Consider the following 14,869-nt stretch of genomic DNA (forward strand, 5'->3'; position numbering starts at 1 on the left):
ACTGGCAAAGTGAAATTGTAATCATACCTTTTATTAGGGGATAATTAGCATATCTTGCATAATTATTTGAACAGCATTTAGAAAGAGAGAGAAACTGTAAATGCCAGATTGACAGAGCCTGCAGCTGTGATGGCATGGAGACAGTGATTTGGGGCTGGACAGAATTTACCCTTCAGCGCTGCTTAATTGTTTTACCTTAGAATATAACTCTTCATGGATTATTTTTTTTGTCCCCAGAGCGGGAACATTACGTTATTCTTGAGCTGGATGTGAATCGCAGTTTTGTAAGCCATTCTCAGATAAGCTCTTCATGCAAGTTAGCACACACTTACCCTCTTGCATAACACCCAGTGAAGTAATCAGCCTAAATTTCTTGCAAGACAGGCATTATTATCTTCTTTTAAATAGTTGGGAGGATCGCTAAGGCAACAGTAATAGAGGGTCATGGAAGAACCTAGATAAATAGATGATATAAGCTTTGCTTTTCATATGCAAAAAGAACATAAACATGCATATGGCAGAACTGTGTAATATGTATAACAAATTGCACATTATTAGAAAACAACCCTTCCTAACAAAGATAAAAGAGTAAAAAGAATGACCCAGGGAGAACAGAAAATGTATGCCCACGCTCCTATTTAAACACTGTTTTTACTTCTGCTCTCCAAAATGAGCGATTTCAAAGACCTTTGGCAAGCAGAAACACACCCAAAGCCAGGATCAACTGTAAGAGCTCTCCAGCCTTTCACAATACCTCACCATCAGCCTCTTTGTTCCTCTACTCTTGTAAGTTTAGCCGTTCTCTTACAGGTCAACTCCTGATCAACTCCTTTCTTACTGGTTGGTCTGTCTCAGTCATAAGAGATCTGAAGCAATCAAATGAACCTCCACAGCTTACCTTCCAAAGATGCTGGCCAAGAGGAAGAGCAGTACCAAGGGTTGAGTGTCGTGCTGGAAGGTTCTTTGACACTGAACAGCCGGATGGGAGATGCTGTTGCCGAAAGAGGCAGATGAAAATGATCCCATTTTCACGATGCCTCTGCTGGCAGCGTTCTAATACAAGAGAGGGTCAGGTGTGAAGGACATATTACTGGAGGAATAGCCAATCCATTTTAATACCTGCAGTCCCTAAGAAGATTAAATAGTATTTTATAGATTCGGGTCTATCTCTGAAGCCAATATCTTTGTCTGCTGCTACAGAGGGCAGGCGATTATCTGCATTACAAGCTACCAGATGAAAGCACCGTGAGACACCTATCATTCTCACAGCAGCTATGGAGGAGAGTGGTGGGGGTAAATCCCACTGCTCCTCTGCACAGAGCAGTGGCCACTTAAACAAGACAACTTGCACGTAGCTTCATTTTGAGGCATCTTACACGGCTGAGAGGCCAGACAAGCAGCTCTGCTGGCCTTTGCAATGCCAGAGGGAGGTTTGAAACTTGCTGTTTCCTGGGAAAGCCAGGTCCCGCACTACGATGGCAGAGGCAGAGGGATGCTGCAGGGCAACCTGAGGATGGTGTCAGCAGCTCTCTGGTACCCAGTGGCATTGATATGCTGCAGGTCCACAAAGCAAGAAAGAACAATATTCCCGACCAAAGATTTAATGGTTGTAAAAAATCCAATCAGCAGATTTATCACCGGGGAATTATAAAATGATGATTTGATAATTTTAAAGCAAACTGTTGTCTGAATGGACAGTTTTGCAGGGGAAAGCTTTGCAACCGGGTTTACTGAAGTCCCCATTCTTACTCCCACTCTTACAGAAATGGGAGAAGGAGGTCCGCTAGCCTGTTGGGATGCGTATTCATAAACTTTCCCCATGCATAGCAGTCTTTTTTACCATGGGCATACTCTTCGAAAATGAATCTAACTGAACCGCTTTCCCTAATGTATGCAGTATTACAAACTTATAGAATCATTAAGGTTGGAAAAGACCTCTAAGATAATCAAGTCCAACAGTCACTTCTCCTGCTTTTATTGGTAAAAACCACCGGTTTTTCCGTCTGCCCCCCGCGGGAGACCCTGGAGAGGGCGGAGCTGCCGGGGTCTGCCCGCGGCAGCCGCGGGCCGGCACCTTCCCGCCTCGGCCGCGGCGTTCCGGGGGGGACGCTTTCTGCGACGGACCCATGGCGGCACGGCGGGCGGGGGGTGAGCCACACCATTTCCCTTCCCCCTGTCGCCTCTCTCCGCTCCCACCCACCCAAACACCGCGGCGCGTACCCGGGGGCTGTCTGTCAGACCGCGCTGGCGAGCAGGGCTTGGGAGGGAGGGCTGGCTCCCTGCCGGGGGGTCCCGGGCCTCTCCTCGGCCTTCGGGGCGCCCCTGCTGCTCCCTTTCCCCCATCGAGGCTCAGCTCGCCGTTTCCAGGCCTTTACAGCCGGTTGGATGTGCAGTGTGTGGTTCAGGAGCAGATCTGTTGACTTAATCTGTGCTAAAGCCCACGTTTTGGGGGGGACAAAAGGGTAACTGTCGCTTCCCCCGCCGCACAGCGGGGTCAGCGTGAGAGGGCGAGACGCGTCACCTCGTAACTGCGGCTTCAGTAATCGTGTGTGGCCTTTTTCTTCCTTATCCACGCAGGGGATCGCTGTTCTCTGCAACGGTAGCAGAGAGGAGCAGCTCATCATGCCGACAGTGGTGGTGATGGACGTGTCGCTCTCCATGACACGGCCGGTGTCAGTGGAGGGCTCCGAGGAGTACCAGCGGAAACACTTGGCCGTCCACGGCCTGACCATGCTATTCGAGCACATGGCGACCAACTACAAGCTGGAGTTCACGGCCTTGGTGGTGTTTTCGTCGCTTTGGGAGCTGATGGTGCCTTTTACGAGAGATTACAACACACTGCAGGTAGTGTGCGTGAGACACCGAAGCAGCAGGCTGTCAACATTTAAAAAAAAACCCAAAACCCCACACATGTTTCCAGATCATGGTGAAATTGTATAATTTCATGTCATCCTGTGCATAATGCCTTGAGTTGAGTGACATCAATGCATTTGAAATGTTTTGCTGCTTCACAAACCGTACCTTTGCAGGTGACTTCTGGAGTGTGGTTATTTAAGTTAAAAGTGGGGATGGAGGAAAGGGCAGTCTGATGAAGCTCTTAGAAATGCCAGTGGTTCTGTGATGTTCATGTTTTTGCCTGTGGTTGTTGATTTGCTCTTGGTGAATGGTGCAGCAGACAGGACCGTTGAGAAAGGTTTTGAGTCGAGTGATTTGGTAGAGAGAAGATGCTTTTAAAAGTGTGTGCCAGTTGAAGCAGGGCAAGAATAATAAAAAAGTGATGTTAGGCCTCGCAGATGTGATGGAAAGTTGGGAGAAAATGAAAAGGGTGAAGTCCAAGAAAGAAATTTCATATGAATGCAGTAAGCTTCTGAATCCAGTAAAAATTGTACATATGTGTTTGGTTATCATATGTAGTAGTGAGGCGAAATGATACGTCACTGTCACAGGACACCATGTTTTAGGTTTGTTGATTGTGGGATATACAGATTTTAAAAGATATTCTCGGTTACATTTGCCTTTTAGCAGATGAATTCTAGTGCATTATGTTTGCTTTATTTTCCCCTCCCTAAGAATTCATTTCTGAAAGCCAAGAATCCAGCCAAGCTCCTCCAGGATGTTAGTTTTACAGCTGCACCCTTTTTTTGATGCTAAGTGTGAAGTTTTCATTTTAAGGAGAAAATCTGGTTTATGGTTATAGAAACAGGATGCAGATATGAGTTTTAGATTCTGTTACTCTCTTTGCCAAAGAGTTTTTGTGAGACAAGCTCCTTGTGGCCTACTTTCTGAATCTCTAAGAGGTTAAAGTTGTTCTGACACCTGGGAGGATTTTCTAAGCTAAACGTTTCGTGTTAGACATTGCTTCAGATTTTGACTTTACTGTTTCTTTCAGACATACAAAGGATTTTTTTTTTCTCCCAAAGAGCTGTGTTTATATTATAGTTTCTCCAAAGTCTGCTTTCATTGTTGCCTCATGACATCATTCACTATTTCTTATATCTTTTTAACTTCACAGGTCATATATATGAACATAGCACTTTGCATTGTGTTATGGTGCAGAGCAAACATACTGACTTACCACAGAACTGTGAATAACTTTTCTCTGTTTCCTGGTAGTGCTATTTCACCCAGCAGTGACAGCAGTGTTTGTCTTTACAGGAAGCCCTGAGTAACATGGATGATTATGACAAAACCTGTCTAGAGTCAGCGCTGCTGGGGGTTTGCAATATTGTTCAGCAGGAATGGGGTGCAGCAATTCCTTGCCAGGTATGACTGATTTCACTGTTCTTAGGATCTGGCGTATACTTAGTACTCCCTGTAAGCTGCAGATGGAAAAGGGCCTGTAATTTGGGAACTGAACACACTCAGGCATGCTGGTGCTACAGGAAGACAAAGAAAATTAGTATTTTGGATGTATCTGGAATATGAACAGAAGGTGATCTTTATTAAAATATTCAACAACAGAAAATGAGACTGCTTCCTGCCCAACATATTATTGTAGTGGAGTGGATTATAAAATCTGGCGCAAGAGTACTATTCCAGAGGCTTGGCATTTGATCTGGATGCAATCTTCTGTCCCAGGAGCCCCGGTCGGTTTGGAAAGGGCATAGAGACACATGCAGTAACCTTTCTCCTCCAGCACCTGATGGTTTCCAGGGCTTGTAACAGTTCCAGGTCTCAAGCAACAGCATGAGACTGCTGCTGCCTGTGTTTTGATCTGTCTGCTTTCCCTTATGAGTCATTTGGCACGCACCTGCTCACACGCTGCATTCAGCCCTCGCAGCTCTCAGCCTTCTGAAGTTGCTGCCTCTTACGGCAAAGTCTGCTTTTAGCCGTCAGTTTTCTGAGACACTTGAGAGCCTTTTGCTCTTTGGGTAAGGATTTCAGTTCAGTAATTTTTCAGCTCAGTGAGCTAGGAAGATGTCTCAAGCAATATTCTATAAGGAGAAAAAGGATAGAGGTTTATTGTCTAGGCAATGCTTCATAATCTAGCAAGGATAAAAAGGCACCTTGGAAAAGCAGACATTCAAAGCAAAGAACTAGAAAGATGTGAAAACCGAGCATAGATTAGACCTCAACAATTTGGTCTCTCATTTGTGTCACGGCTCATTTTGCTGGAACTTCAGGTGATGGGGTGATGAAAGGCAGCGGGGAATGTACTGTGTAGAATCTTGTGACAGTGAAAAACATTACGGGTGAGCAACAGTTCAGATGGTAACTGGCGAGACTGCGAAAGAGAGAGGTTGAGGATGAAGAGAGAATACAAATCTGGATGTAGCAGATATACATTGAGTTTCAATTGGATTTGATTTTTCTTACCTCTCAGCCAAAAATAATGCCTGCTGTGCTGTGCAGTGTTGAAAGAGGAGCTATTTTACTACTCTGGAAGTCACTGGGTCTCAACTGAGTGTAGATAGTTCCATTATTGAGCATAACCTATTGGTACAGGTTTCTACAAGGAGTGACTTTGGACATGCAATTGAATGGAAAAATGCGTATTTTTGCTCTAAGAGTTCTGCTGCAAAATGTGAGCATATTTTTTGCAGAGAGTTAAGGTATTTAATACTATCTTTTGTATGGCTTCTGTGGCTTGTAGGGGAAGTTGGGTTGCCCTCCAGATTCTGCAGAAGAAATGGTCATAGCTGGCCTTTATATTCCATCTGAAAATAAACCCGAAGTTCTTGAGTCCACCAGCAGCAGGCTGCTTTTTTGGCTGTATAGTCAGTGTGCTTCTAGTGTACACTTAAAGACAGCCATGTTTATGCACAGCGTGCTGTGTTTCTGGCTGTGACATTTAAATTTCAGTGCAAGTGCCAAATTACAACAAAATATATGCTTACCATGCACATAGTTTAAATTGCAATGGTTAAATATTCAGTTTCTCGTTTATGTACCTGTTTCTGGAAATTTTACTCACAACTCTTTCCCCAGCTCAGTGGAGGAAATCCCCGTGTGAGCGGGGATTTTCAGTACAGAAGTGCAAGCTGCTAGGAAGGCTACCGAAATGTGTTGGTGTAGAGTTGCCCTCTGCAGATAGAAACGTGTCTTTACTTGGAAATGCTCATCTATCCTCTTTCGTCCAAGGTTGTTCTTGTCACCGACGGCTGCTTGGGGATCGGCAGAGGCTCCCTACGGCACTCACTGGCTACTCACAACCAGCGAAGTGAAAGCAACCGGTTTCCATTGCCTTTCCCGTTCCCATCCAAGTTGTACGTCATGTGCATGGCAAATCTCGAGGAGGTGATGTCTTTAACACATACCTTCTTTGTTAAATTGGGTAATTATTGTTCTCTGAACTAATCATCAGGTCAGCACAAAATATACTCTGATGTTCCTGTGCTAAGTTTTAAAGTTTAGCTGACATCTGGTGCTTGGTGTTAGTTATTTGGTGAAATCTATCTGTAGTATCTTTTTAAAAGTTTCTTATTGCACTATCATTATCTACTACTATTCCGTTATTACCATAAACTTTTAAAATCATGTCAGATTTTCCCTGGGGAATATAATGCAATTTTAATTTCTCCGTTGATATCATTACCTATACTGCATTAATTACACTGAATGGTTTGGGGGTATTTTCTTAATGTACAGCTAAAATCTTGAATAAATTACTTGTACTGCAAAGATGCTCAACACTTAAAACAACAATAACTTTATGTAGAAAAGTGAGTGAGCAAAATTCTGAAGTTTTGAAGCCGGTGTTCAGACCAACTTCCCTTAGTTTTGAAGGAAAGGTGACTGTTTTCTTTCTGTCCGGGTACCCTTGAAAATCTCAGTACCAGCTTTAAAAATCTTCACAGTAATTAGCATTCTGTTGAATAAAAAGTGTTTAAAAAGAAGCCTATTTAGACTGAAGTTCCTTAGATTAGCTTTTATTAATAGCATTGATTTTGCCTTGACACGTATATTCTTCAGTCTACCACAGAAGGATTTTCTACTTAGGTGTGCAATAGATATTCAGGCTTCAAGGTCTCTATCAGGGATGATCCTCTTGATTAAGCTGATGGACTGAAGCATTGTCTACTCATCAGAATAACTAGGAAAATGTTTAAAATCTTCTATTGCTGATATGTTTAGGTGCTTTCACAAGCATTCTCTAAGAACTTCTCAAAAAGAATTATATCCGCCTTCCCTCCTAAAAATTTTATTATCCTGAAGGAGCTGGATACTGAGCATTACCAATAAAATGTTATACTAGTTAAGGCATTCCTGTCCTCTTGAAGATGGAGAGCTGCTGGGATTTTTGGTTGCTTGAACCTGCTTTCAAAGCAGAACCTTGCATGATAAGGCAATGTATTGGGAGTTGGGCTCGATGATCCTTGGGGTCTCTTCCAACTCGAGATATTCTGTGGTTGGTTGTTACTAGGCCAAATGCTGCATCTGGTCTAATATAAATGCAGCATAAGGAGTACATTTCCTGGGAGACCAAGAATGGTGGTTGATTCAGAAAGGAGCGAGAGAACAAAAAATCATGATGGCATCCAGTCAGATGCTTTTTGCTGTGCTGTGTATATTTTCTGAAAACATACTGGTTAATAAAAAGAGAGTAAAAAGAAAACTCAACAAAAACGTTTCACTGTTTTGTGTTTTTTTTTTTGTTACAGCTTCAAAGCACGGATTCCTTAGACTGCCTGGAGCGGCTCATAGATTTAAACAACGGGGAAGGGCAAATTTTCACCATTGATGGACCCCTTTGCCTGAAGAATGTACAGTCGATGTTTGGGTTAGTAGACTTGTAGATAATATGCCTTTGTGAAGGTTTCCAGTTAGTATCTGTAAAAGAAAATAAATATTACAAGAAATCTGTTGATATGGGGTGTTCTAATTAGCCTTTTTTTCTTTTAGTTTATGATCTTGTTAAACTGTATTTCCATCTCGACCTTCACTGGCTAAGATCAATATTTATTTTAATCATTCTGTAACAAACCATAGCATCTGGTTACGATTGGCAGATAGAAGATACTGATTTACGGAATTACGTTTAGTTTGCCATCAGTGTGATAATATGCTGTTGTGTTTCGTAATTTAGCAATACTGGAACTATTGAATTAACCGTAGTAAAAAAAAAAAAAGTTTGGGGAGCTTAGTGTCCTTTAGACAAATTGTTTTCATTTTATATGTATTATGTTTTCCTTAATAATAACTGATCATGTTCTAGAAAGCTAATAGACCTGGCTTATACACCATTCCATGCTGTTCTCAAGTGTGGCCACTTAACATCTGATGTGCAAGTATTTCCCAGACCAGAACCTTTCATTATAGATGAGGAAATAGACCCCATCCCTAAAGCAATTAATACAGGTAACAAATCTTTGATTGCCTTTTACTTAAATCCATTTAATTTCTACCTTTCCACTACCACCTCTTATCCTGTGTAGTTACTGTTTCATCCCCTTTCTCTCTGCAAGGATCAGTCACTGACTGTGTAATTTTTTGGCATATGTGGCACCAGGGGACAAGAATCTCCTTCTGTTTCAGCCTTGTGTACCTGGCAAAAGGGCTGGAGTAGGGTAGAGGCACTTTGAAGGCCCAGGGTGCCAGTTTCTAGGGGCAAGGGCTTTTCCGTGAATACTCTCCTAAGCCTCCTAGAGGATAGGAGAGGTGTGTTGGAGAAGGGGCTGCATTTTGTATTAGAGTTTATCAGAAAGACTCTCTATTATCAAGTGAGACAAACTAGCATCTTTCTGGAGTTCTCTTTAAGGAATCCACTGGGAGTGGAGTTGAGAAGAATTAGAGAGACAGAACAAGTAAAGGTTGAGATTTATGAAACCTGTGTCTTTTGGGTTTGTTTGCCATCCTGGCACTTCTTACCAATACTACATTATTTTTAAAAACAACTGTGCAAAGAAAACCTTTCTCAGCCGTCCCATTAGTGGACACTGCACCCATGAACAGCAGGTAGCCCGTGGATAGCCCATGCATGTGACTTGCAAACGGCTTCTTGGAGAGAATACACTGAACTTCACTGCTTTACTTTAAGAGTTAAGTTTGAACTGTAGCATCAAAATTGCTCTCAGCTCCTCAGCAGTGCACTTGGCAGCATACATTTTGTTGTTCTATCCTGTTGACGGGCATTAGAGTGCTGTGGCTCTTGAGCTAAAGGTTGGCACCCTCAGTGACACATCAACATGGTCAACTCTGCAAGGGAGCTGGTGGGAGTGCCTGCTGGCTTTGTGCTACTTGGGAAGTGCAAAGAGATCGTATGCCCAAGTGTCCTTTCAGATAATTCCTTTTTTGTGCATTTCTAGCTCTACTGGCAATTTCATTTCCTGGGTCTGTCCGGTGAACTTCCTTTTTTATAGTGTTCACCAACAAAATGTGCACAGCTTGCATGTGAATAAAGACACAATAGTGGTAAAACTTTGCAAGGAAGTGAACTGCAACCCGTAAATTACTGCCACCAAGATCGCCTTGATTTGTTTGGGTTTTTTTTAAATCCACAAGAGAAAAAGCATTTCTCATTTGGGCTGTGATCACTTCTTATTTGTAGCTGCACACTGTTTAAATAGGAATGAGTGATCTGTACCAAAATAGCTAAAGCAAAGGAAAAGAGCATGCAGTGTGCCTTGATGAGGGAGGCTTTGTGTTGCATTCAATCTTAGAGTTCCTCCTGCCGTTCCAAAGATGGGAATTTGGCACGAAGGAAATTGTGTTCTGTGTGCATTAAAATGCAGCATATGGTGTGCTCAGCCCCTGGGTTCCTCCATGGCTTTAATCAAGTGTTCGTTGTTCAGCTCTGAGAAGAATCAGTTGAATTGCCTTTGGGCCAGGTCCTTTGCTTGGCCTGTCAAGGAGAAGGCTGTGCTCCCTGGTTCCAGCTGAATTTCTTAACTGTGCCATACATATATGGACCGGTGTCCATAGCTAGAGCACGCCATGTGTCACCGTGCTTCATGTAGAGTTTACAAAGCAGGTACTTCCAACACCTTTCGACACCAGTGCAGAGCTAGTCAAAGGCTACTCCTAAGCCATACACCAAAACCTTCACATGGCTGAGAGACGTGAACCCGATAGGACATTTCTTGCAGCCAAGCAGCAGGGAGGAAATTGGACAAGGCTGAGCACGAAGCACATGGCTGCCTCAATCTTTTACCAGCAAATGCCCACAACTCTGTATGAGATGGAGCTGCATTTAAACTTCCAGTGGGCACATAAAGTGCAAGAACCACAACTCAGTCTTCCCAGTCCTGTGAACATGTCCCATTGGGGCTAACCCTGCTAGAGAGTTGATGGGAGTTCCTGCAGGTTCTGTGATGCTGCTTTGAAGCTAGCACATTTGGTTTAGTCCGTTGTTTTCTCTCCTTTTGAATTTATAAAATGGCAATGGATTGTGCACAGTGTAAAAACCACCATGCACAATTCTGTATTTGTCTAGCAGCACAGTTCATGGGCAGCAGCATGTGTGTGATGAAAGTTATGTTCTCCTCTTAACCCGCCATAGTATTATTTATGAATGTTTGTATCTAATTAGCACCTAGACACCCCAGTCAAAGCTGGGGCTCTGTTGTGCTGCCTCTAGTCTCTGCTTGAGAAAACTTAGAGGTGTAAGAAGTGGTAATGTTAAATTGACTGTGAATACATTTCAGCTATTTCCAAATCTGACTTAAACCTGTTGTCTCCCCACAGATCTAGAAATTGTTGGGTTTGTAGATATAGCTGACATTTCTAGCCCTCCTGTCTTGTCCAGGCACTTGGTACTGCCCATTGCACTTAACAGAGGTGAGCAAGTTTTGTTTCTTTTAGCAGAAACTGCTTTAAGTTTCCCTTGTAATGTCTGCAGTGGTCTAGACTAGAAGCACAGGTTTTAGGCTTTATCATAACGCCAAACGTCTCTAAAGACATGTTTGTGTGGTTACATTAAAATCAAAACCTTGAACACAAGCTCTTTCTTTTTTTGAATACTGTGTTCTTTAGAAAGTTAATGGAGGGAACAGTGTCCTCATAGCATCATTATTAATAGAACATGCTAAACTTAAAGCTAAAAATAGTTACGGGACATGAAATATGTGGTGTGAGATGAATATTTAATGTCTGCATCTAATTGGTTCTTGGAATGATTTGTTGTTGTGAAAAAACCTGATCTTAATCACAGCTAGATTGCTCCGTTGTACTTGAGCAGTAATTGCAGCTCATTGGGGCCAAGCGTATATGTATCTACACAAATGACTAGCGTAGGCTTTGAGGATGATTAAGCGTATTACTGACTTGCAGCTACTTGAGAGCATGAGGCTGTGATAAGAAGGACTTCCCCTTTCCTTTTGTCATGGCCTTGGAGCGGAGCAAAGAGAAAGTGAGATTTCTCTTGGTAAAGAAGCATGAACGCTCCAGATATGCCTTCAGCTCTGTATTAACATTCTTGTCCTGCTAGGCCTTTCACCTTAGAAGATATTAGCAGTTAAATCACAGCAGTATTCCAGCTGCTAAATCATAGCAAGTTTCTCATAGTGACTGCAAATTGCATAGGACAGGAGGACTTGAAATTCAGGATGCTTTGGTTCGGAAGCAACCGTGTATTTGTTGCCAGACTCTTGGTGCCGTTTCATTTCACTTCTAGTTTCTTCAAAGCTGAGGTTTTATTTGCAGGTTTTTGGTAGGTGCTTTGTGGGTAGGATGCAGTGGAATGTTTATATAACATTATGGTGCCACCTTGCCCAAACAGTTAATTTAGCAGCTCTTTGTTCTACAAAAGTATTAACTAACTCGTGCACGGCAGAAAATACAGGGTGGTGTCATGGAAATGGAACCAATGTGTTTGAATTTATTCTTATGTTGTTGCTTTGTTTGCTTTTATTCTTCCCCAGAAGGTGATGAGGTGGGACCTGGGATCACAGACGACACCGAAGATGAGAATTCAGCTAATCAGATTGCTGGGAAAATCCCCAACTTCTGTGTTTTATTACATGGCAGCCTGAAAGTGGAAGGCATGGTGGCTGTCGTCCAGTTGGGGTATGGAGCTGGATGTCTGCCTGAAAAATTTCTTACTTATTTATAAATTTTTTGCTTATCTATATCTGTATTCCGTACAGAACTCTGCACTGCTAGATAAAACTGTGCAGTTTTAATTGTGGATATGTTTCTGCCAGTATAAATTGCAAATACTGAACCTCCACACAGTGTGAGGGGGCAAATTCTGGGCAAAGGGAGGTGGAAGATTTTCAGCCTTTGGGATTTGCTCTTTCCAATAGGCCAGAGTGGTATGGAATGCTCTATTCACAAGCTGATAGCAAGAAGAAATCAAACCTCATGATGTCGCTCTTTGAACCTGGTCCTGAGCCCCTTCCATGGCTGGGGAAGATGGCACAGCTTGGACCTATTTCAGGTACTGCTCGCACTCATTTGAATAACTCTTGAATAATTATTCAAATAATTCAGTGTTTTCTTGTGTGAATGACCCTGCCAAGTCTTAGTTGTTAAGTTTTTTCTATTTTCTTCTCCCCACCCCCCAGATGCAAAAGAAAATCCTTACGGAGAGGATGACAATAAGAGCCCTTTCCCCTTGCAACCCAAGAACAAGCGCAGTTACGCACAGAATGTTACCGTATGGATTAAACCAAGTGGCCTCCAGGTAACGATACAGGTTTTAGATTTGATGCTTTACTTTGATCAGCAATAGCCATCTCACCAGCAAAGTGGAGTCTGTGTGTGTCTTGTCCACTTAATGTAATTGCTTTATTGCTTTTCTTTCATTTTTATAAACACTGCCTCTTTAAAATGTCATGATTAAAATGCAATCAGAAAGCGTAGCTTGTTTAATGAAAGCTGTGTCTCTAGTGTAGCATCTGGCTTAGTTTATTGGATTTGGTATAATTACCATTTATGTTCCAGCCTTTGTGAGCTGCAGTCTTGTCAATGGTCAGGATAATTTATCAATAAATAGTTGAGGATTTTTTCTGCGGCTTACCCAGCAGTTGCCAAGATTTTTTTTTCTTTTTTTTGCAGACTGATGTACAGAAGATCTTGAGAAATGCAAGGAAACTCCCTGAAAAAACTCAAACCTTCTATAAAGTGAGTAAAGTTTGATCCATAGTGATAGTGGTGCTTTTGGCAGAGGAGCACCTACTGCCTGTGTCTGTGGTGTGTTCTGTGCAGGCTTTTAGGGCTCTGCAAAAACATACATAGTTCTGTAAAGGAGACATCCTGGGTCTGCTTTACAGACCAGTTAAGGTGAGACAAAGGCGTCTGGTTTCCCTGCCACCACGTTCTCCGGCAGGGTGTCATAGCCATGTCATGTTTACAGGTGTTCCTCATGATCCCTGCTGCTTCCATGGTGAACTTTGCAGATTTTATGCTGTTGTCCAGGCAGAAATAAATGGAGGGATCAGAGAGGAATTGGAACATAGATGTCATTCTGAGTCTGAATATGTCTCCTAGATTTTTTCTACAACTGACGCAGGGAAAGGCAAAATTCCCAGCACATTTGGCCGCATCATAATAATCCATAATCCAGACTGTACCTAGAAGTAATTGTTGTTCCTCTTGTAAGCTTAGTGCTGAAGCAGTTTATCATTGTAGCCCCCAGAGACTTCAAGAATGGATGCGCTGCCTAAATGCACATAAGCACTCATCAGTTTTCAGTGAAGAAAACCCAATATATATACATTTTGCTGGACACTGTGGTTAAAGGCAGCAGTGAAGGCTAAGTTGGTGGCCACCCCTAGCTGGGACACAGACAAAACAGGCAGGTACAATAGCTAAATGCACGAAAGGGAAAGGGAGAAGAGGAGATTTATAGGAAGGGATCAAGGGAAAACCAGCTGTTTTCATTGTGCCACTGTCATCTTCAGCCCTGAAGCAGTTTTTTCTCATGAGCAGCTGGGCAGTTTCCAGCAGCTGTATTGGTCACTCAGGTTATTTTCCTCTAAGTGAATAATCTTGCCTTTAAAAAAAGAAGAAAAGTGACGTTTTATGTAAAGTCTTAGAGTGGCTTTAAAAGGGTTTTTTTTTCCTTCTTTGCAGGAACTTAATCGTTTACGAAAGGCAGCTCTGGCCTTTGGCTTTTTGGACCTCTTGAAAGGCGTGGCAGACATGCTGGAGCGGGAGTGCACCCTGCTTCCTGACACAGCTCATCCCGATGCAGCGTTTCAGCTCACACACGCCGCTCAGCAGCTTAAAGTGGCAAGTACCGGAGCATCGGAATATGCTGCCTATGATCAAAACATTGCTCCACTACAGACAGACTTTTCCAGTAGCAGCACTGAAAGAATGTGAAGTCTCCACTTTGGGAGCTTCTATAGATTTAAGACTCGACTGGTTCAAATTTTCCTGTCCTGTTTACTTTCTGGGACCTGTTTAATCACTGTTTGGAGAACTTCCTATCAAAACAGGGTCCCTTACCTCCATCAGTGCTCGCTAAATAAACGTAGCTAGTTTGTGGTGGCTTTAGTCAGACCTGGCAACTGTGGAAAACGTCACAAAATCAGTTACTGTATTGGATGATGGGTGAAAGTGTGATGATTCAGTATGTGTGAGGAGAGAAAGAAAATGCCATTACAGGCAGCAGACTCTTCATGGCTTTTGGCCTCCCCAAAATGTGGTTTCTACATCACTGAACTCACTGGTAAAAGTATCCTGAAAGGCAGCTACTACACTTTATAGACCAGCTTGATTAGTATGAAAAACCATGTGTGAGAATCACTGTGCAGGATCAGATACACAGCTAATTTCAGGGTGGTGGCACTAATTTTATCTCCGACTCGAGAGCCAGTCTGTACTGCCGTCATGGGGGTTATCACTGGCCTTGCAGTGCTTATGCTTATGGAAGTAACTTAATCTCATGCAACAAGTTTTTTATTTGTGTTGTAATATTAATAAAGAGTAATTCTTCATGAAAACTGAAGTTGGGTTTGTTCCATTTTCAGAGCCTAAAACATTG

The 14,869-nt window shown here is 42.6% G+C and overlaps 1 protein-coding gene across 2 annotated transcripts; it reads left to right on the top strand.

The window, feature by feature from the left end:
- Positions 1-2,059: 2,059 nt before the first annotated feature.
- On the top strand, positions 2,060-14,833 carry INTS14 (integrator complex subunit 14). 2 transcript variants are annotated; one of them, XM_064456077.1, is made up of 12 exons: positions 2,060-2,148; positions 2,578-2,844; positions 4,156-4,263; positions 6,082-6,237; positions 7,602-7,720; positions 8,156-8,298; positions 10,624-10,716; positions 11,799-11,943; positions 12,183-12,316; positions 12,444-12,562; positions 12,937-13,002; positions 13,954-14,833. In XM_064456077.1, the coding sequence occupies exons 2-12, from the start codon at positions 2,623-2,625 to the stop codon at positions 14,203-14,205; spliced, it is 1,557 nt and encodes a 518-aa protein (XP_064312147.1). In that variant the 5' UTR covers positions 2,060-2,148; positions 2,578-2,622; the 3' UTR covers positions 14,206-14,833. The 2 variants fall into 2 exon arrangements, with proteins under 2 accessions (XP_064312147.1, XP_064312148.1); XM_064456078.1 differs by lacking the exon at positions 2,060-2,148 and adding an exon at positions 2,170-2,462.
- Positions 14,834-14,869: the final 36 nt, after the last annotated feature.

Source organism: Phalacrocorax carbo, chromosome 7 (genome assembly GCF_963921805.1).
Source record: "Phalacrocorax carbo chromosome 7, bPhaCar2.1, whole genome shotgun sequence".
NCBI classification, from domain to species: Eukaryota; Metazoa; Chordata; class Aves; order Suliformes; family Phalacrocoracidae; genus Phalacrocorax; species Phalacrocorax carbo.

Excerpts from the sequence above, each read along its gene's own strand:
- INTS14 (XM_064456077.1), top strand. The coding sequence starts at position 2,623 with ATGCCGACAGTGGTGGTGATGGACGTGTCGCTCTCCATGACACGGCCG. Across the intron at positions 4,264-6,081 it reads GTGCAGCAATTCCTTGCCAG|GTTGTTCTTGTCACCGACGG; the intron begins GTATGACTGATT and ends CTTTCGTCCAAG. Across the intron at positions 10,717-11,798 it reads GCCCATTGCACTTAACAGAG|AAGGTGATGAGGTGGGACCT; the intron begins GTGAGCAAGTTT and ends ATTCTTCCCCAG.